This window comes from Narcine bancroftii, chromosome 11, assembly GCF_036971445.1.
Source record: "Narcine bancroftii isolate sNarBan1 chromosome 11, sNarBan1.hap1, whole genome shotgun sequence".
NCBI classification, from domain to species: domain Eukaryota; kingdom Metazoa; phylum Chordata; class Chondrichthyes; order Torpediniformes; family Narcinidae; genus Narcine; species Narcine bancroftii.
This window is the reverse complement of record NC_091479.1, coordinates 19,510,925-19,532,604: the sequence shown is the minus strand read 5'-3', so window position 1 is coordinate 19,532,604 and position 21,680 is coordinate 19,510,925. Positions and strand designations below refer to the sequence as shown.

The 21,680-nt window shown below is 41.3% G+C and overlaps 1 protein-coding gene across 4 annotated transcripts in view; it reads right to left on the bottom strand.

Annotated features, from left to right (window-relative positions):
• Positions 1 to 633: 633 nt before the first annotated feature.
• trip4 (thyroid hormone receptor interactor 4) overlaps positions 634 to 21,680 on the bottom strand; it is a 136,078-nt gene continuing 115,031 nt past the window's right edge. For 3 of the 4 annotated variants that reach the window (XM_069902815.1, XM_069902817.1, XM_069902816.1), the window contains one exon: positions 634 to 1,033. In XM_069902815.1, the coding sequence (XP_069758916.1) occupies positions 966 to 1,033 (68 nt within the window). In that variant the 3' untranslated portion in view covers positions 634 to 965. Of the gene's footprint in view, positions 1,034 to 6,132; positions 6,213 to 21,680 lie in introns of all 4 variants that reach the window. The other variant, XR_011346360.1, reaches the window with a different exon arrangement.

Below are 21,680 nucleotides of genomic sequence, written 5' to 3'. Positions count from 1 at the left end.
TATGTTAAACTCAATAAAAATATTTTGAAAAGAAGAAAGAGATACAGGAAAGTAACAGGCCCTTCTGGACCCATGCAACCAATTAATCTACTAACCCTAACATTTTTAGAATGTGGGAGGATTCTGGATATGCTCTGATATGGGGAGAATTTACAAATTGCTTACAGTGGGTGGATTTAAACCCGAGTCACTGGTGCTGTGAAAAGCGTTGCGCTAACTGTGCCTCCACGTTCAATGTTCTATGTTAAATGTTGCCAAGAACACAACCTTTTTTAATGAAAAAAAAAAGACCTATCAGAATCTTTTTAATGGTCCCTAGTGATTGAGGTTGGCTTAGTTCCACTTAATTGAGAGTGACTTAGTTCCACTTAATTGAGATATTGAAGTTGCTGATGAGGCCACTCTGGGACTGTGGATTTTTCGAAGTCCAAATGGACAATGGCTCATGAGTACCTGCTATCTCCGTGGCTCCCAATACATTGTCTTGAGGTGCTCGATCCCACCTCAAATGCTTCTTCTACTGAGAGTTCGTGGCAAGGGCAGTCAGTGGGGATGTTGCAATTCAAGAAGGCCACATGCACACTCTTGAAACCCTTCCTTTGTGACCAGAAAGCACAGTCAAAGACAGACAGGTTAGGCAGCATTAGTTCCTTTTTAATGAAAATGAAACAAGTGAAGTAGCAGGACCTTGCTTCGTCAGGTGCCAAACGTGGTGGCAGGATTATTGGAATGCAATGCATGTTTCTAAACTATCCCCTCTTTCTGAATTTCATTATTAAATATTGAGGCTAAAATTTCTGGGTCATTGGTGTTAAGCTGCAAGTTAAAGCATCAGAAAGGTTTAAATTTTGGAATTGCATATTACTGACAGACTGGCTGCATATTTCACAATACATTTTTAAATTACCAGTTATGGGAATTCGGAGCCGGGGACAAAACAGATGACTGGTTTGGTTTCTTCCCCTCTATATAATCTGTTTTTGTCGCATTAATGCCTCCTTCATTCCTTGATGAATCTTGGTGTCCAATTTCCCTGTTGCAAACACAAAAGAAATAAATCTATTACAGGATAAACAATATACCACAAATTACTGGCAGCATTTTACAAGCTATAAGACATGCAGTTTTCCGACAAACCTTATCTTTCTCCTATTTAATGCAAGATAGTTTGCCGCATAGTTCATTTACGATATGTTTTAAATAAGCCTCTGCTCAGAACATTCCAACATCTCCTCAAATGTAAACACCAGGAAAAAAATGCCTTCTATAAAGATAGCGCATGATGTGGTGATTGTGGAGACAAAGGCAAGATAAATCGTCCTGTTCCAAAAGGACATTAATTAAACAACAGAGTAAAACAGTTCGTCGTACGCATGGCTTCAAACTCCCATCAAAATCGTTTTGAAGTGATTCCACTATTCCATCAACTAATTTTGAAAGCAAGCCCGTGTATTAATGACTGTAGTTAGACAAACAATTCACTCTTGTGCAGAATTAATTCTGCAATATCAAAATTATCACCTTTCCTCAAAACTGTGAATAGCAAATCACAAATGACGAATGATGAATAGAAAATCCCAGATGACGAATGACGAATAGCAAATCACAAATGACGAATGACGAATAGCAAATCACAAATGACGAATGACGAATAGCAAATCCCAAATGATGAATAGCAAATCCCAAATGATGAATAGCAAATCACAAATGACGAATAGCAAATCACAAATGACGACTGACGAATAGCAAATCACAAATGACGAATGACGAATAGCAAATCCCAAATGATGAATAGCAAATCCCAAATGACGAATAGCAAATCACAAATGACGAATGACGAATAGCAAATCCCAAATGACGAATAGCAAATCCCAAATGATGAATAGCAAATCACAAATGACGAATAGCAAATCACAAATGATGAATAGCAAATCACAAATGACGAATAGCAAATCACAAATGACGAATGTCTATCACGTATGAATGCGCCAAACTGATGAAAAGGGCAATTTAGAGACCAAAAACAATATTTTTGCATTAGTCAAGAACAACTGATTATCGATACAGTGGAGTCACGTACCAGACACATTAATTCTATAGCAGTGAATACAGGAGCACACAAAACCAGTAAGGCTGATAAGAAAATGCACCAAATCTACTCTTATTTGGTGAGAATCTGTTTCATTTCTTTCTAGTGTTTCCAGAATTGATTGCAATTATTCACAGCAACAGAGCTTCCTTATGATTTATCAGTGATTGGAACAGTGACTGGTACCAGTGATACACCATCATCCAGGATCCTGTGGGAAGCAAGGGTTGACTTCGTAGCCTTGACCACAAAGAAGCCAATCACCATCTGTCCAGGAGACTATGGTACCATGCAGCACTCACACGGCTCACCTTGTTCACTGACTGAAGTAGAATATTTCTGAGGACATCCACCTTAGTGTTCCTGAGCAGAACCAAACATCATCACTTCCTTCATATCAACATACCCATGAATATTTGCATACTCCACATGATCCCACTATTCTCCATGCCTTTATCCTCAGTGAACACTGGTACAAAGTATTCTGCCCACTTTTTTTCACTCCAGCTCCTCTTTTGTTCTTGAATGTTCTCACCCTCTCACTTGCCAACACCCATTTCAATGCAAGTGCAAAATCTCTTGGGATTTTCCTTAAATCCTAAAGACAAGGACATTTCATTGCTCCTTTTGGTCTTCCTGATTCAGTTTATGTTCTTTGGGACCCTGTCTAATATGAGCTTCCCAATCCTCACCATCCTCCATCTTCAATTTGACTAAATTTACAATATCTCTCGTCATCCAAGGTTCGTCCTCACTGGAATATGCTGGTCCTGTGAAATTAAATGACTCCCATGTGCCAGGCTTGGGCTTGGCCAATAACTGCACTCAGCTTGTCAAAGAACATTGTAATTTGCCTTCCCCTGTTTTGCAATTAACCCCAAAGTCTAGTCTTGTCCTTAACGATAACAATTTTGATCCCAAAGAACTCTCCCAATGAAAACCCAATCACCTGGCCAGGCATTTCCCCATATCAGGTCTAGCGGAGTTCCTTTCCTGAACAGTATGAGGACTCTTGGATACACCTAACAAACCCTGCCCTATTTGTTCCCAGTCAATATGATGAAATTCAAGTCATCTATTATAATAATCATGTTGGTTTTACAAATTTCCATATACTGCCAACTTATCTGTCCCTCTAGCTTCCATCAGCTTTTGGGTGTCTATGGTATAACCTCATCATCTTGATATTTTTATTTCTGAGCTCCTTACATATAGTGAATAAGCCCACCAGTATGTTCTCTCAGTGCAGCAGCGACATTTTCCCTGATCAATAATGCAGCTCCCCAACTTCCTTTTCTATCACATCTGAAACATTGAAACCCTGGAAAAGTTTTGAGTCCTTTCTTAATCAAGTCTCCGTAATGGCCACAACACTATAGAGCCATGCAAATCCATCTGCCTTACCCATAAAACTCCTTGCATCAAAATCAACACACTTCAGCCCATCAGTTTTTCATTAACCTCACCTTGCCTGTCCTTCCTATCTAGGTGACTAGGTCTAATCCTTACCTTCTCCTCAAACCCTCCAGTTCCACTCCACTGCCATGTTACCTTCCAAATAGCACCAGCAGACCTCCCTATGACGTTTACTGAAGTCCCTCTAATCCCACCTGCCCAGGAAGAGAATCCACACTCCATGTCCCTGAAGCTCCTGAATGAACTATTTAGCCAAGCAGTTAAGCACTTGCCACAAGAAGACACTGTGAGATGACAAGCTGAGAAGTCCTGTCATTTTTAAAAAACTTTTGACCCAATTCCTTAAATTCTTCCTGCCTTTGCTGTTAGAAACAAAATGAACCACTCGCCCACCTCTTTCAGCATGTCCTGTGTCCTCTCCAAAACATCCTTAACCCTGAAACCAGCAAGGCAACACACCATCCAGAAGTTTCTCTCAGGGCTACAGAGAGGCTTGTCTGCACCTCTGACTAATGAGTCTCCCATCACTATTTCCTGCCTGGGCTTTGCTCTACCCAGCTGTGCAACAGAACCAGTCATGGTGCTACTAATGTTACCGAGGCTGAATCTCTTGCATAATTCCATTATATAGCCTCTTCTATGCTCCCAGAGAGTCCAGCTGCCTCTTCAGCCAATCATGGAGGAGCTGGAAACACTTCCTGCAGTTGGAGTCATCAGGGTCACTAGCCTGTTCCCTTATCTCCCACATCCAACAGGAGGAGCATACCACAACCCTGCCTGCCACTTCTATTCCTTTAAATAAACTGGGTTACTTCAGAAAGTAGTAAGATCTTACCTTACCATACCTTAAGGCTGCTTGCCCTCCTCAGTGAAGCCTTGTGTTCAAAGCCCCCACACTGAACTTCCCAGCAGCACCTGGGGCTCAAAGCAGCCTTTCTTAAAATGATGACCCCAAAAGGAATGGAATTTCAGTTCCAAATGCATGAGCTGTTGACTGAGTGCACAAGATAAAAGATCACCACTATACCTTCAGCTGCAATAACATTGGACAACAAAGATTTTGCTTCCTGAATGTTTTTGGGTATATTTTACGGACATCGGGCTGCTGATCACAAAAAAATCCCCTTAAAATTTTCCTATCACCTACTGTTTTGTAAGATATAAACTATTTTGTGATTTCCTGCCATATTTTAAGTCTACGGTATACTGTCCACGAAGCAAGTTGTTTTGGTCAGTCCAAGCATGCCTGGACATGCACTCAGTGCAAGTGCTAGGCCAAAGTTGTCTTAGGCCTGGTCAGGATAGATGCAGACAGACTATAAAAGCAGCTTGCCTATGAAGACAGGCTATAAAAGCAGCTCACATATACAGATGCTGTGCATTACATTGATTATAGACTGAATGCATGTTGATTCACATATTCTTCAGGCAATAGCATAATGAGCATACTTAACAATAGCATTGATCATCTTCGGGAAGATTCAATACAGCAGAAATATCTTGCCAATGTCACAACAGCTGCGATATGCTCAGTTACATTCAGTAAAAGTTAATTTAATGTTTCCCAAACTTCCTACGTGATATAGCAAATCTGAAATTATCTTAGAATTCAGCTTGAAATCGTCTATCATAATCCCCAATTTTCTTTCAGGAAGTAAACCTTTTGAAAAAAAAATTGTTGTCCAGTGTAATTGAACCACATAATTCTTTCATATGCATCACTGAATGAACAGATGGCCAAATCTGCAAGTTTGGTCCCATCTATATCACCCATGGACAAACGACTCCCTTGTGGCATGTACAAAGGAGTTCCTCAGTGATTAATGATTTCTAAAAGGGCATCAGAGGGTGGACGACAAACGAGCAGCATGACCACATTTTTTTTCTCTTTTGAGAGATGAAACCTAATTACACATTCAAGATCAAAGAGCAAACCTACATTTCCAGCATGTGTAGCTTCTATAAAGATATCTAGTTTCCGTATCAATTAGCAGGACATTATATAAAGTTAGTGACACAAATTGAGAGCACAGTGGATTGGCAAGACTCCAAAGCAAATAAAGATGCATTGGTTCCCCCTGCTGATAAAAAAAAATTCTCTCCAGGCAAGTCAGCTGCAGAAACCTCAGATTGCTTTCTCTCTCCCACCTTCCCACCCCAACCACCTGGTCTTTCAATTCTGTGACAATTTATGATGTGCAAAACAGAGCCAGAATGCAAAAAAAAAGCTATTTTTCTTCATCCTTTGTAGACAGGAAACCATAGAATATAATAGCAGAACTGTCTCTGAACAGGAGAACGCCATTCAGCCCATCAAGTCTGGGCTGGTCTCCTCCACAACATGGGGTAGAGGAGGAATTTAGTTTTTAAATTGGGATTTTTAACATTGGATATGGAGGTGGGGTGTGGGAAAGAGGTTTCCCGTAATTGCTTCAAACAATATTTAAGTCTGTAATCTACGCACCTAAAATTAAGAATATCAACCAGGGAACTAAATAATAATAATAATTAGTGCCAGAATGTGCTAATAAATTGTGGATAGCTTTAAATCAATTGCAAAGTAGCAATCCAAACAAAAAATATTTCAACAAAAATGTCAAGAGGGCACAAAGAAACAAACCACTTACTGTCAAGCTCTTCCTGAACTAGACCACAATTTGCCCATCAACAAATCCATCCAATTTATTTAATTCTCCCAAGGGAGATCCTGAAAAAAAGGTAAGCTATTATAATGACAAAATGTTGCAACATTTTTGACAGACCAATTTAGCAAAGTCCAGTGCATGAATTTAACATTACAACCTGCAATTACATTTCCCCAGCTCCCTCAAGTATAGAAATCACTTGTGTTCTGCACAGACTTGATGAACCACAGCTATTCTGATCACCATAAACCAAAATTATTAGTCACCCTGTTTCCGATGCTCCCTTTGTGGTCTTTGTCAGAGATTGAGCCAGACTGCAAGACAGCTTCACTGAGCACCTTGGCTCTGTCCGCATCAGTGACGGAGATTTCCCATTGGCCAGCTACTGAATTTCTGCTGCCCACTCCCATTCTCACGTCAGTCCATGGCCTCGATCTGTCCAAACAAGACCACCCGCAAATTGGAGAAGCAACACAATTTTCCGTCTGGGCACTCTTCACCATGGACTTCTCCAGTTTCTGTTAGGCTACTCCCCATTCTTCCCGTGCCTATCTTCTTTCCTCCAGCTCTTCACCCCTTTCCTTCTCCATTCACAGAGCCAACCCTCCTCTCCCTGCATGCTGGTGTGGCCTCCATCCCTTATCCACCTATTTCCTCCTGCCTTTAGAACTGTGACCATCCCCCTGCCCCTCCTCCCTCATTCGATCGCCTGCCTATACTTACAGCAACTATTCATGAACGACAAAGAGCTTTTCACCATGACCCCGCAAGACTCTTTTTTTGGATTTGCTGCGGTGTGAAAAATAATCCCTTCCAACATCAAGCTCTAGATTTATCTTTGTAAAGGGTCCTGACCCAAAACGCTGACTGACCATTTCTATCCATGGATGCTGCCTGTCCTGCTGTTGAGTTCCTCCAGCAATTTTTGCACGTCACTGGATAACCTTATTGTGGTTTGACAGTTACATCGACGAGGGCTTAGATGACATTATAAATAATCTTTGTGTCCTTTTACTATAAAATCAATCAATCTTTCTTTCACAGTCCCACAACTCTCTCCAAATTGGTAATCAGATACTACCACTGGACACTTCTCCTCAAGTGGTGAATGAATGCCTGGCAATTATATCTACTGCTTTAACAGTGTCAATCTCAAAGTCATACAGCAGCTGTAGAGCACAGGTACCCTGAGGGGGTACTAGGCCTCCATAAATGATAGTACTTATTGAAAGATGAATAGATAAGGTTCAGCAATTCCTGTTAATCCATTGAGATGTTATTCCCCTTCCTCTTCTCAACATATAAAATTATGACAGGCATAGATAAGATAGAGATAGGTAAGTTGTTTCCATGTGAATAGGACTAGATTGAGAATCAGATGGAAGTTGGGGTCTGGCACTTAATGAGAGATTAAGCCATGATCATACCGACTGGTGGAGCAGGTTGAGGGACTGTTTGGCCTGCTCCTAGCTTCATGTTCTTCTGTACAATTCTGCACAATTGCATTTTTTACTATTTCTATTCAAGCAGAAATACTTCAAAGAGAAGAAAAGGCCAAGAAGGGAGTAGTTGGCACCAGTCGTATGGGTATGGGTGCCGGGAAGGGAAGAGGAAGATGAGATGGAGGGAGGGAGGGGTATTGGGGAATTTTTTTTGTTTCTTTTTTAGGTTTATTGGTTTTAGCTTCTTTCATTTGTTTAAGTTCTACGTTGAGTGTGGACGGCTACATCGGAGGCCCATGGAAGAAAAATTGGGTGAAAGTTAAGTATCAAGGGAAGAGAATGAGGGAGGAGAAAACAATGGAAAGGTTGGGGCATTGGATAAAACAGTCATTCATGAGTATTAATGTAAATGGGACAAATGGGTCGTTACAGAGAGTCTTGGCACACCTTAAGAAAATGCAGGCCAACAGTGTTTTTGCAAGAGACCCACCTTATGAAACAAGAACATTTAACGTTAGAAGGGGTGGGTGGGTGGGTGGGCCAGGTAGCGATGTCCTCCTTCAACTCTAAAGCCAGGAGAGAGGCTATATTGATATGGAGGAATATTCCAGTGATGGTCCAGGAGGTGATAACTGACTCGGCAGGGAGGTTTGTGCTGATGTACTGTCAAATATACTCAGAACCCTGAACATTCATGAATATATATGCCCTGAATTTCAATGATGAAAAATTCATACAAGAGATTTTCTTGAAAGTAACCGAAGGGTGTGAGAATGTCTTGATTGGAGGGGATTTTAATTTTTGTCTGGATCCAGTCATGGATAAATCAGCAAAGAAGGTAAGAAGGGCCAGGGTGACTAAGTCCACCTTGGGCTTTATGAAGGGGCTAAATCTCATAGACATCTGGAAGAAGCTGAATCCAAGAGAAAGAGATTCCTCCTTTTACTCGAGGCAACATGATTCCTACACCAGAATTGATTTATTTTTGGTGTCAGCCCAATTGGAAGGTAGGATAGTGGAAACCAAGTACACAGCGTGGCTATCGTCAGACCACTCAATCTTGACAGTATCTATTATAATGCCGGATAAGCAGGCCTCAGTGTATAGATGGCGCCTGAATGTGTCGTTGTTGGGAAAACTGGAACGTTGTTGCTTTGTTAGGGCTCAGATTGATTTGTTCTGTGAGACTGAGGATAATTTCCTAATATGGGACACATCAAAGGCTTACTTAAGGGGCCAGATAATTGGATACACCAAGAGCATTAAAAAGAAGCACCTGAAGAAAATTAATGATTTTTAACAGCAAAAGGCTCAATTAGAAAAGGAATACCAAAGATTGGTCACAAAGAGAATTACAGGAACTTGGTGAATAAAAATCTCAAGTATAATACGCGACAAACATATAAGACAGAAAGGTTGATTTTAAGATCTAGACATCAGTATTATGAGCTGGGGAAGAGGGCTCACAAAGTCTTGTCCTGGCAGGTGAGGGTGGAGGAGGCCCCAAGAACAAACCTTGTGATCCAAATGAGGGAAGGTAAGATCTCATCTAAACCAAAGGAAATAAATGATACATATAGAAGGTTTTATAAAAAATTATATAAATCTGAATCAGGGAGAAATCCTACCAAAATAGATGATTTCTTGCTCCCATTGGAACTACCAAATTTGGGACAGGAGGAACAATGCCCCTTTCACCAAAAATGAGATAGCATGGACTCTGAGCTCTTTACAAGCTGGCAAGTTGCCAACGGAGCATGGTTTCCCCATTGAATTTTATAAAGAATTCAAAGATCTCTTAATGCCCCTTCTTATGAAGGTGATGGATCTTGCAGTGGAGATGCATACCCTCCCAGAGTCTTTCTCAACAGCAATTATCACAGTGATTCCCAAAAAAGACAGAGTGGGACCTGGTGTTCAAGGTACTGGAGAAATTTGGATTGGGACAAACATATTAATTTGGTTCAGGCTCTTTACCACAAACCCCAAGTGAAAATTATAACAAATGGGCAGATGTATTTCCATTGAGCAGGTCAAGTAGACAAGGTTGTCCCTTGTCCCCAGCGCTGTTTATATTAGCCATTGAACCGCTGATGGAAGCCATTCAGCAGGAGCCAGACATAAAGGGGTTTAAGGTGGGCCAGGAGGATCAAATAATCAACCTTTTTGCTGACCATGTGCTTATATATTTGACAGACCCCAGGAGAGTCATTAGCCAGACTAAGGACCACACTGGAGGATTATGGAAAGGTTTTGAGGTATAAGGTAAATTTGGATAAAAGTGACATAATGCATTTGATGAATGGGGATTATGGGCAGTACCAACAAGTAAATCAATTCAAGGGGGTCATGTGATGCAAAGAGAATAGGAGGACGTGGACCCCAGAAGCCTCCAGACCACAGAGGGAATAAAAGGCACAAAATTCAAAGTCAGAAGAACCAAAAGGCACAGAGAACAAAAATTAGATAACTTACCTGCCAAAGATGGGGAAGAAGAATACCAGCATGCAAAAGATGACTAGCAAGGTGATTGTGAACACCAGCCAATGGGATCAAGATAGTGTGGGAGATTGTGGACCTGGAGTCTAATGGCCCCAACAGTGGTAGTGATGAAACCTGAGGAGAGTACCCAGGGATCACCTGGGGAAATGGTCAGCAATGAGGCTGCCAACCCAAAACGATGCGACGCTGCGGTCGTGGACTAGTTGTTGGGAGACAGGGGGCCCAGGGAGGGGACTGACTCTCGTGATGGTCAGAATCTCAGGGACACTCGAGCCCAGAGCCCAATGAGTGGTAAGAGTGCAAGAAGGGGGTGTGCGGGAGACCTTGACCCCACGGCAGTAGAGATAGGAGATGCTAACGTGTCAAGTGACAGAATGATCAGCCCCTCCCTCTCCCAGAATGAGTGTCAGGAGCCCAAATGCAAAGTGCGATGGCTGGCAGACACGAGATGAGGGGGAGCATGAGAGTCCTTGGCCCTGCAATGGCAGAGGCAGCAGAGATCGTGACTCGTTTAGTGATGAGGGAAGGAGCACGATGGCTGGCGGGCAAGGGTAGAGGTGAGGCGCGGGAGATCTCGACCCTGAAAAGGCAGAGGCAGCTAATGCTGCAAAGGATCCATCCAGTGATGGTGGAAGCAACATGGTGGCCAGTAGCAGCAGCAAGAGGCATGACGTCGGGTAGCTCAAGGCAGCAGGGAGAGGAGAGGAACCTTCACCATGTGTTAACTTGGAGGTGTTGGAGAAAATGGAAAAACGATTAACTTTGGACGAGCAAAAAAAAAAAGGACAGTTGAACACTAAGCTGGACAGATGTGAAAATGTTGTCTTTGGTCTTGTCTTATCTTTCTAGGGTTTATCACGGGCCTGGCGAGCTGGAGCAGATGGCTGAAGGTAAGTTTGGATGAACGATGGATAGGGTGGGGGGGGGGTGGGGATTGGAGATGCAGAAGAAACACAGGTCTGAGAGTCTCTGGGGCAAGGGTATAGTGGTTTCATGCAAGTCCAACTCCCAACTAAAAAGCACATGATGGCATATGGAAATGAAGAGTGGCATTCCCCTGGAGAAAACCACGACACATTCATTAGTGTGTGGCAACCTTACTTGAAATACATTGGCACACGGATTGATTAGCTCCCACCACCCCCCACCCCCCCACACTTTTGAAATAGGAGTACAATACCAAACTGTCCTAGCAGGGAAATGAAAGTGACCGAGAAAATTGGACGGTGCAGGTGACGTGTTTTTTTTTTAGTTTATTTTCACTTTTTTTCCTTTTAAGCTTTTTTTGTTAGCCTTTGTAGTTTGGCCATCCTGGTTGTGGTTTTTTCCTGTTTTTTTTCTTAGATTTCTGTAGGGGTCTATGACCCCACCGGAACTTATATCTGTACAATTTAATTGACTGTTTTTTCAGTTGGGTAAGGGTGGGGGAGGGATGGGGAGGTGGGAGATGGGGATAAATATGTTGAAAGATTATAATGTTTGAATTTTGCGAGTCTATGAAAATCAAAACATTAAAAATATTAGAGGAAAATGCTTTCATGTTCAAGGTTGTTGGCCCACACCAACCAAAGCTGGTCCCACTTGCCTGTGTTTGATCCATATCAGTTTATCACGTCCTTTCCACCACGTACCTGTTTAATAATCTTTTAAATTTCGCCATTGTACATCCCATAAAACCAATGAAATACTTTTAAAATTCGACCACTGTTGCAAAATCGGATTTCCCTATTGTAACTCCATCCAAGGAAAGCTTCACTTATCATTTCCATGTTCAACACAAATCATTAGGCATCTTTGAAGCTCCACTCAATCCTGCATTCTTGGGCTGCCTCCCTGCACCCCTCACCCCTGGGGTTCCTTCCCTCTCCAACCTGCCCTCTCAGCCATTTGCCACCGCCTGCAATCTTGGCTACTTGACATTGAGTTTGCGTTGATACAAATCATCCACAGAGGTTGGCTCATTATTGATTAGCATGGTTGAAAGCCATTTAATGTTGCCATTGAGGTCCCTCATCACTTAAGTGGTAATGAATAGGTGACATGCAGCTGTTATAGGAAAATAGTCAGCTTTCTCAGCAGCCAGCCCCATAATGAACTCTCACATAATTCAAGATAAACTGCATGGGAAGCTATTTCTTCAAAAGATGATGCTCAAATTCTGCCATTCAGCACCTATTAAAGTCTCTGCCCCACACACATACACTCAGAGCAGCATTCACCAGTTGCATTACTGCTATCAGATTACATTTATATAGCTCATTTTATGACTCCGAATCCTGAAGTCACTGTAATATATAAAAAATGTAGCAACCAAATTGCACACAGCAAGACTCCCTGTTTTAATGGCTTGTAATCTGTTTTAGTAATGTTGGTTGAATGACAAACATTGGGTAGCCATCAAAGAAATCTCCCTGCTCTTCTTTAAATACTTATTGCGCTGTTTTTGCATTCAACTGAGGAGAAAAATGGGCCCCCAGCTCAACATCTCACCTCAAAGTGTCTCTGGCTGATCTTTGGGTTCATGATACTGGAATTCACAAGATATGGAAGCAGAAGTAGGCCACAGAAGTAGGCCATTCTACCATGAGCTGATCCATCCTCCCATTCAGCCCCATACCGTGAATCATAAACCTTTGCCTCGGAGCCCAAAGTGCTACATCTTAATCCTGGCTTCAGCTTCCCTGCCCTCGTGCAACTGAAACCAAAAGTTTGACTCGGCCTCTTCAGTCTTCCTGTTTTAACATGCATTAAAATGAATGGGTGATTTTAGTCTGAAACAGTAAAGAGGAAGGTCCAAATGGAACATCTGAATGACATGCCTGAACTTTTCTACTGCATCAGCCACGGGTAGAAGCAGAGAAGACAAGAAACAAAACATAATTAAAAACAGGAAATGCTCAACAACAAAAAAACTCTGCAGATGAGCAGCATTGAGGAAGGAGAAGCAGTCAACGTTTTAGGTCAGTGATCATTCTTCCGAAATGGACGAATAGGATGGAGGGATCCATAATGTTTGGGATAAAGACATTTTTTTTCCTTCATTTGCCCCTGTGCTCCACAGTTTTAAATTTGTAAATGTGATTAAAGTGTACATTCCAGATTTTATTAAAGGGCATTTGTGTACATTCTGGTTTGACCATGTAGAAATTAGAGCACTTTTCATACATAGTCCACTCATTTCAGATGACCATAACATTTGGGACAGAGCAATGAAATGCATATTAAAATTGTCATGCAGAACTTTGTTGCCTATCCCTTGCCTGTCATGACTGCTTGAAGTCTGTAATTCATAGACATCACCAGGTGCTGAGTATCTTCTCCGGTGATGCTCTGCCCGGCTTCTACTGCAGCCATCTTCAGCTCCTGCTTATTTTGGGGGCTTGTTTCCTTATGTTTTCTCTTCAGCATATGGAAGACATGCTTAATTGCATTTAGAGCGGGTGACGGACTTGGCTATTCAAGGATTTTCCAGTTTTTAGCTTCGCCAAACTCGTTTGTTGCTTCAGCAGTGATTTGGGATCATTATCTTGCTGTAGGATGAAGTGTCGTCCATTGAGTTTGGAGGCGTTGGCTTGAACCTGAACAGATAAGAGGTTTCTACACACCTCAGAATTAATTTTGTTACTGCCGTCAGCAGCGAAGGTAAGTGCACCTGTGCCTGTGGCTCCCAGACATGTCCAGCCCATAACGTTTCTGCTTTGGACTTTGAGCAGTTCATTTATACCCCCACACTTTGCTCTTGCCATCACTCTGGCTTCATCTATAATAACGATAAAAATACATAACCGACGCTGCCCGACTTGCTGAGTCTTTCCATCATTTCCTGCTTTGTTTAAAACTGATTTCCAGTCAGAGTAATTTTTTTTTGTTTTCATAAACCAAATAGTTTCTTCCTTAAGAGTCTTGTTACAGACAAGTTAAAATTCATACGGCTCGTTGGAAAGCATGGTCAAGATTGTTGCAGTCATTTCTTAATAGGAAATCTTGAAAGATAGGAGAAGGAGCCCCAAATGTCAGCAGAAGCATGGAAGGTTATTGACCTAGTGCAGCTCAAAGAAGGTTGTGCAAATAAGGTGGTCCGGAATCAGAGGCTATTTATCTGCTGTGTGACTCCATGACAGTCTCTGCGAGACTGAAGCTAACCTTTGGTCTTAGATTGTCAAAGGGTGGTAGGATTAGCATAGGAGTGAGCTCAACGCTATTACATCACCAGCGACCCAGCTACGGGGTTAGTAGGTTAATTGGTCATATAGGTGTATTTGGGCGAGGTGGGCTCCTGGACCAGAAGGGCCTGTTCCTGGGCTGATCTCTAAATTGTGCATTTTTGTAAATTTAATGCAGCCATATGAGTTCCACCGCTCAAATCTGGAAAAATCAATGAGTGTGCTTCTTTCTACTTTCCTGTCTGCACTTTCCAATATAATAGAATTAATTTTCAGTAAACCGCTATCTTATTGACTACAAAACAAGATTACAAACTTTAACTGAAAAATATGAGGAAAATGTATCACATACCAAAACACAAAGAGAAGTCAGGCATATTAGCTGCTTTGGTGGAAATCTACACTTTGAAGCCAGCACAAAGACCATCCATACAGGAGGAACTAAGCAGGTTTGTTTGGGGGAGTAGGGGAGGGAATAGGGCGAAGAGGAATTGTGAATGGTTCGAGTCTCTCTGAACCTCACTCAGTCTCTCTTTTGAATCCTTTTACAAAGTGTACAACTTCACACCTCCACGCGTTAAATGTCATTTCCCGGCTTTTCGCCCAATCACAGAATCACAATGGCCTTGACACAACCTGTTTCCACTTAAGTTCACATCAGCAGCGAACTTGGAAACTTAAATGTCATCATCTCTTTCAGATTATTCATGTAAATGGAAAACAATTGAGGTGAAGAATTGGTTTCTGGTGTACTCCACTCGTGTAAATTGGCCCCATTCATTCCAACTTTCTTTTTCCATGTGGCACAGTTTTCAATCCATTCTAACACATTTCTTCCAATACCTTAGGCTCTTAATTTATGCATCAGCTTCTCATGTATCACATTATCAAAATACCCTTGGAAACTTAAATATATTACACCTACAAGTTCTCCTCTATCAACTCTCCCTGTCACCTCACAAAGATTTGAAACCAATTTGTCAAACCCAGTTTGACCTTCATAAAACTATGTTGATAAGGTTTGATTATATATTAAACCCCCCCGATATTTGGCACTCATAAGGATTAGCAGATGCAGAATAAGTGAATTGCTGGTTGCTTGAGAGAATGTGATGCCTGGATTGGCGAACTAACTGCTAGCTGGCACCAATGTTAAGCTTACATATTTTTCAAACCTATTTATTTTCTGAAATTCTTTTGCTGGTTGTTTGAGTAAGCTGGTTGCTTGAATTCTGGATAACAAAGATTTTACTGTATTTCCTAAATGATTAGCTATTTCTTCCTGATTAGTTATTTCCTCCTTGATTATTGATTCTAGCATCTTGCCAATAGATGCTAAACTAATTGGCCTATCTTTACCTCATTATTACAAGGGAGCCAGTTTTCCAATCTTCAGACGCCTCCCAGAAGTTGGTTAGTTTTCAATATTTTCAATCAATAGGTCCACTTGTTCTGCAACCATTTCCTTAAAAACCCTTGGGTCCTGGTGATCGATCCATCTTTTGCCCTAGAAGATTTTCTAATACTTTGTCCGTTGTGCCTGGGATTTTTACATGTTCTTCTTTGTGTGAAAGTAAACCTTAGAGGTTTGTGTGAAAGTAAATCTTAGAGGTATTTGTGGAATTCATGGAAAAAACTGATGCAAAAACTGACTTTACCTATCTGTTTGCTGTTATTAATGCAACAGCCTAGCAGGCCCACACCAATCTTAGCTGCCTTTTTAAAAAAATATAAATTCTTAAAGTTTGTTTTGATATTACATTTTTTTCCAAAATCATTTTATTTCTCTTCTGAGCTTTTTCGTCTCTTGCTGCTAGATCTCAGTCCTCTAATTTTTGCCACTTTGTGTGCCTTCATTTCACTTTAACATTATTCCTGACTTTCTGTGTGAAACATAGATTGCACCACTTTCTAAATTAATGCCGCTTCCTGCTGTGTGATATGCGCTATTGGTTTGAATATCTGACACTACTTCGAATGACCAGTGAGTGCCTTGACTTATTTTTCCAGTTTGCATGAGCCAATTCCATCTTCATTCCATTATAATTACCTTAAAATTGACGATGGTCCTCAATTGCACCTGGAATTCTATCATTTTATGGATTCCACCACCAAGGGAATCGATAGCCAAATTTTCTTGTTAATCGCTCCTCATTATTCACAACCACATCTAAAATAGTTTGTTCCTGTGCAGGTTCCACAACATCCTATTCTAAAAAGCAACCCCTTAAGCACTCTACAAATTCTTCTTCTACAATACCTTTGCCAGTTTGGTTTGCCCCATGTGGATTAAAACCTCCCACAATAATTGCAGTTCCCTTCAAACATGCCCGGGTTATTCCTCTATTTATGGCCTATCCTATCAGGAGGTCACATTTTGGAGGCCCCATCTCTCCTTTCTGAAGCATTCATGATTTGAATCCAAAGAAATTCAACGTCACCATCCATTGCTCCTATGTCACAATTCAATACTGCTCTGATAAACAACCATCTTCCATCTTCTTTCCACTTTGGTTTTTTTTTGAACATTGCAAACTCTGGAATACAGAATTCCCAGTCCTGGTCACCCTGCAATCATGTCTCCGTAACAGCAATTAAATTATCCTCATAAGTTGTAACCTGTGTTGCTAATGCATCCAATTTCGAATGTGGCTGAACAAGACAATCTGCAGATGCTGTGGTCTTGTGCAATACATAAAAGTGCTGAAGAACCCGACTAGGTCATGTAGCATCCGTAGGAAATAAAAGGGCTCAGGCCAGAAATATTGATTGCCTTTCACTTGTCTGAAACGGGCGCGCAAAATCGTTGAGAACCCCTACAGCACTATACACAGGATCTTTCAGCTACTTCCGTCGGGAAAGAGATACAGGAGTATCAAAGCCAATGCCACCAGGCTGAGAAACAACTTCTTCTGACTTGCTACAGCCGTACAGGTACCTACAGAGAAAAACTAATCGAATTAAATTAAAGGGGCCAATGAATGCACAAGATAGATCATACAAGATTAACTAACTTGGAATTATGAATTGAGAGGATTAACGCTCCCAGATTTCAAAAAATATCTTTGGGCAACCCAAAGGAAGTTTGTCATCTCCCGCTTTGATGGAAGAGACAAGGCTTCTGGGTAAAATTGGAGTTGCATAAGGTTGGTGAGAGGAGAGCAGAAAATCTTATATGGAGTTCTAAATTATTATCTGGCCCTAAAGAAGCCCGCTATTAAACCATATAATGGAATAAAATTAATGGTCAAATTGGAGACAAGAAGGATCTTTTACCTAAAACACCCCAGCTCAAAATATGTTAATTCCATTAATGATTGATGATAAAATCCTGGAAACTTGGTCCCAGAGAGGGTCAAGTGTATTGAAGATTGATATGAGCAGGGAGAATTTATGACATTGGAGCAAATTAAATTTTAAATACATTTTTTTTTCTGCTATCTTCAGTTAACATCTTATTTAAGGGACAAATTAGGTCTAGCACAAACCTTACCGAAATAATGACTCTTATTCAAAAGGGGAGTACAAAAAAATGTATTTCACAAATGTGTTCCTTACTTCAGGCAGGAACAAGGGCTTTGATAAATCAAAACAAAGGTGGGAATTAGATTTGGGTATAGAAATTGATCCATTTTGCTGGTCTGACTTATGTCTGGACAACATGATTAACACAATTAATGCACAGTATAGGCTGGTGCAATATAATTTCTTGCATCAGCTATACAGCTATACTCCACAAAAATTTACATAAATTGAAATTGGAAATTATCAGACCAATGTTTTTGATGCGGTCAAGAAATAGGTCATGCCATAAAGTGAGGCCTTTCTGCGAAGATTTGGGTAATCTCCTGGGGAAAAAAAATTAGAATTCGATATCCTCAGGAACCTGAATTATTTTTATTGGGGTATTTAGAAGACGAAAGACCTAAAATGAGGCTGTCAAAATATCAATTAAAATTCATTGCTTGCTTCAGCAGTGGCCAAGAAATGTAAAGCAGTTACTTGGAAATCTGAATTCCAACTAGGTTTAGCCCGCTGGAAGATAGAGATACATAATTGTGTTCCTCTGGAGAAGACAATAGACGCTGGAGTAGACCATTCAGCCCATTAAGCCAGCACTGCCATTCATTTAGAGCATGGCTAATCTTCCATTATCCCTGTCCCTGCCTTCTCCCCATAATCCTTAATTCCACTGCCAACAAGAACCTTATCTAACTCCCTCTTGAACTTATCCAGAGAACCCGCCTCTACCACCCTCTGCGGCAAAGCATCCACAGACCAACATCTCTCTGGTTAAAAATAAATCTTATCTCTGTCCTAAAGGGCCTTCCCTGTATTTTTAAACTACGGCCTCTAGTCCTAGTCTCCCCCAACCTCAGGAACATTAATCAGTTTCTATTGTGTCCAATCCCTTAATAATCTTATATAACTAAATCATATCTCCCCTCATCCTTCTAAATTCCAACGTATACAACCTTTTTATGCAACCTTTCAGCATATGTCAATCCTGCCATCCCGGGAACTACGCTGCACTCCCTCAAAAGCGAGAATGTCCTTCCTCAAATTAGGAAACCAGAACTGGTTACAATACAACTGTACAACTGCAGAAGGACATCTTTACTCCTATACTCTATTCCCCTTTTTTATGAAGACCAAGATGCCATTTGCCTTTTTCACAGCTTGTTGAACCTGCATGCTAATTTTTAGTGATTGATGTTCAAGGACACCTAGATCACGTTGGACTTCCCCACTCCCAAACTTGACTCCATTTCAATAATCTTCTTTCCTGATCCTGCCACCAAAGTGGATAATCTCACATTTATCCACATTAAACTGCATCTTCCATGCATCCACCCACTCACCTAACCTGTCCAAGTCCCCCTGCATTTTCCTAACATCCTCCTCACACTTCACACTGCCACCCAGTTTCATGTCACCTGCAAATTTGCTAATGTTATTTATAATCCCCTTATCTAAATCATTAATATATATAATAAACAACCGAGGACCCAGCACCAAGCCCTGCGGGACCACACTTGTCACATCCTGCTATCCCGAAAGTGATCCGTTAATTACAACTCTGTTTCCTGTCTGTCAACCAATTTTTTATCCACGTCTGCACCCGACTTCCAAGACCACGCTCTCTGATTTTGCCTATTAATCTCCTATGCGGGACCTTATCAAAAACCTTCTGAAAGTCCAAATACACCACATCCACTGGCTCTCCAATGTCCACCCTTCTCGAAAAATTTCAGATTAGTCAGGCATGATTTTCCCTTCAGAAATCCACGCTGACTTGTAGTGATATTATTATTTCTAAGTGTTCTCTTATATAATAAGATTCTTTTATAATAGATTCTAATATCTTCCCCACTACTGACGTCCAGGCTAACCGGTCTATAATTGCCTGTTCTCTCCCTCCCTCCCTTCTTAAAAAAGCAGTACCACATTAGCCACCCTCCAATCCACAGGCATCTCTCCTGAATCTATAGAACATTGTAAATGTCGACCAATGCATCCACTATTTCTAGAGCAACCTCCCTAAGCACCCTGGAATGCAGTCCATCTGGCCCTGGGGACTTATCAGCTTTCAGTCCATTCAATTTACTCCAGACCACAAGCTTCTGAAGATCACCTACAACCTCAGAAACAGGTATGATGGTATTTTCAAGGATATGGAATTCATACCTAAAGTAAATCGGGGTAAATTGTTAACGATTCCCTTCTCCTGTCTCTTCCCCCGATGCTCGCAGGGCCAAGGACCCTAGATAAGTCAGGTTGTTTGTCCTTTAATGGGAGTGGGGTTTATCCTCAGTGAAGCCAATCTTTTATTTTTCTTATCTTTATCTTTTCTTCTTGTTTCTTGGGGGTGGGAGGGTTCCTCTTATTTTGTTCTTCTTTCTCTATTGTCTCCCTTTAGTTCAACGTGGACATTGAATTTGCATTTTTGTAGTGTTGTAATTTTTCTCTCTTTCTAATAATTGAATCACACGTTGATTCTTTTTTCTCACTTTCTTTAATATCGAGAAGCAGATCGATATATTTGTATTAATTTGTTAACATTTGTCGATACTGATGTTTTCCTTTTGATCATTCTTCATTTTGACAGGATGTTGACTGAAAATTCTCTACAAACTCCACAATTGCCACCTTAAATCAGAGCAAGTGCATTAGGGAGGGGAGCTTCTTTGAGATCCAAACATACAGGAGCAGGTCACTCAGTTCCAACACCAGTCCAGCATTCAATAAGAAAGGTCAGATGTCAGAGACCTCCTGGTGCAATGTTGCCTCAAGGCCTTACTGAATAACAATATAGAAATAAAAATAAAAATTGTTGTTGGGCAGCAGTGGAGCAAGAAATAGAGTTAAGTTTCAGATCAGTGACCCTTAATCAGACCCTCTGTCTCGACCGGATTTGACTACTATTAACTGCAAAAGTTAACCATTTCTCGCTCCACACATTCCACCTGACTTGTAAAATATGTTCAGAAAACTCGGACTTAATTTCAGATTTCCAGCCTCACATGCTAATTTTGGAAATTACAACCAACTTAACCACAGGAACATATTGCACATCGCAGCCTGCATTGGACTTCAAGTGCACAAGAACCCAAAAAGTTGCAGAAGATAGTAAACCGAGCCAAGTACATCATAGGCACTGACCTGTGTGTGAAATACTGCCTCAAAAGGACAGCCAACATCATAAAGGACCCTCCCCCTAGTCACAACCTCTTCAGATGCAAGTGACATAAGGTGAGCTCAGCACCTCTTGGTTCGAGAACAGTTCTTTCACCAACAGCCGTCAGGCTCTTAAACATGCCAACTACTATACCATAACCTACTCCAGGATCATGAAAAGATCAGTCCGACCTATTGAAACATCACTTTTGTCTTGTACTAACTGCAATTGTGAGCATTTATTTCTCTATCCTTTTCAATTTATCATCTCTTTTTCTGTTTCATGGTGCATTATGATAAGTTGTTGTTGCATCTTACGTATCTTTGCGTCTACAGGAAGTAAGAATTCCGGTGTACCCATACATTGTACTGACTGTACAATGCAAAAGTCAACCTCTATTTTTGGCCAAAAAATATGGAATTTCCTATACATCTCGTAAAATTTGACCTGTCTCTCACCTTGGACCCGGCTGCCCACAGGCCATAGCCGCTGAAGCCTCGGTCGCGAACTCATCCCTTGTCTTCGGCCGCCTGCCCATCGGAGCCCCCAATGACTCCAACGCAGACTCGTATCAACCCCAGCCGCCTGCCCATTGGAGCTCCTGATGCCTCGGTTGTGAGCGCGTGCCTTGGCCCCAGCTGCTCACCCATTGCAGCTCTTGACGCTTCCAATGTGAACTCTCGTCTTGGCCCAATCAGAACTTCTGATGCCCCTAACAACACAGATAATTGCTTCAGTCCAACC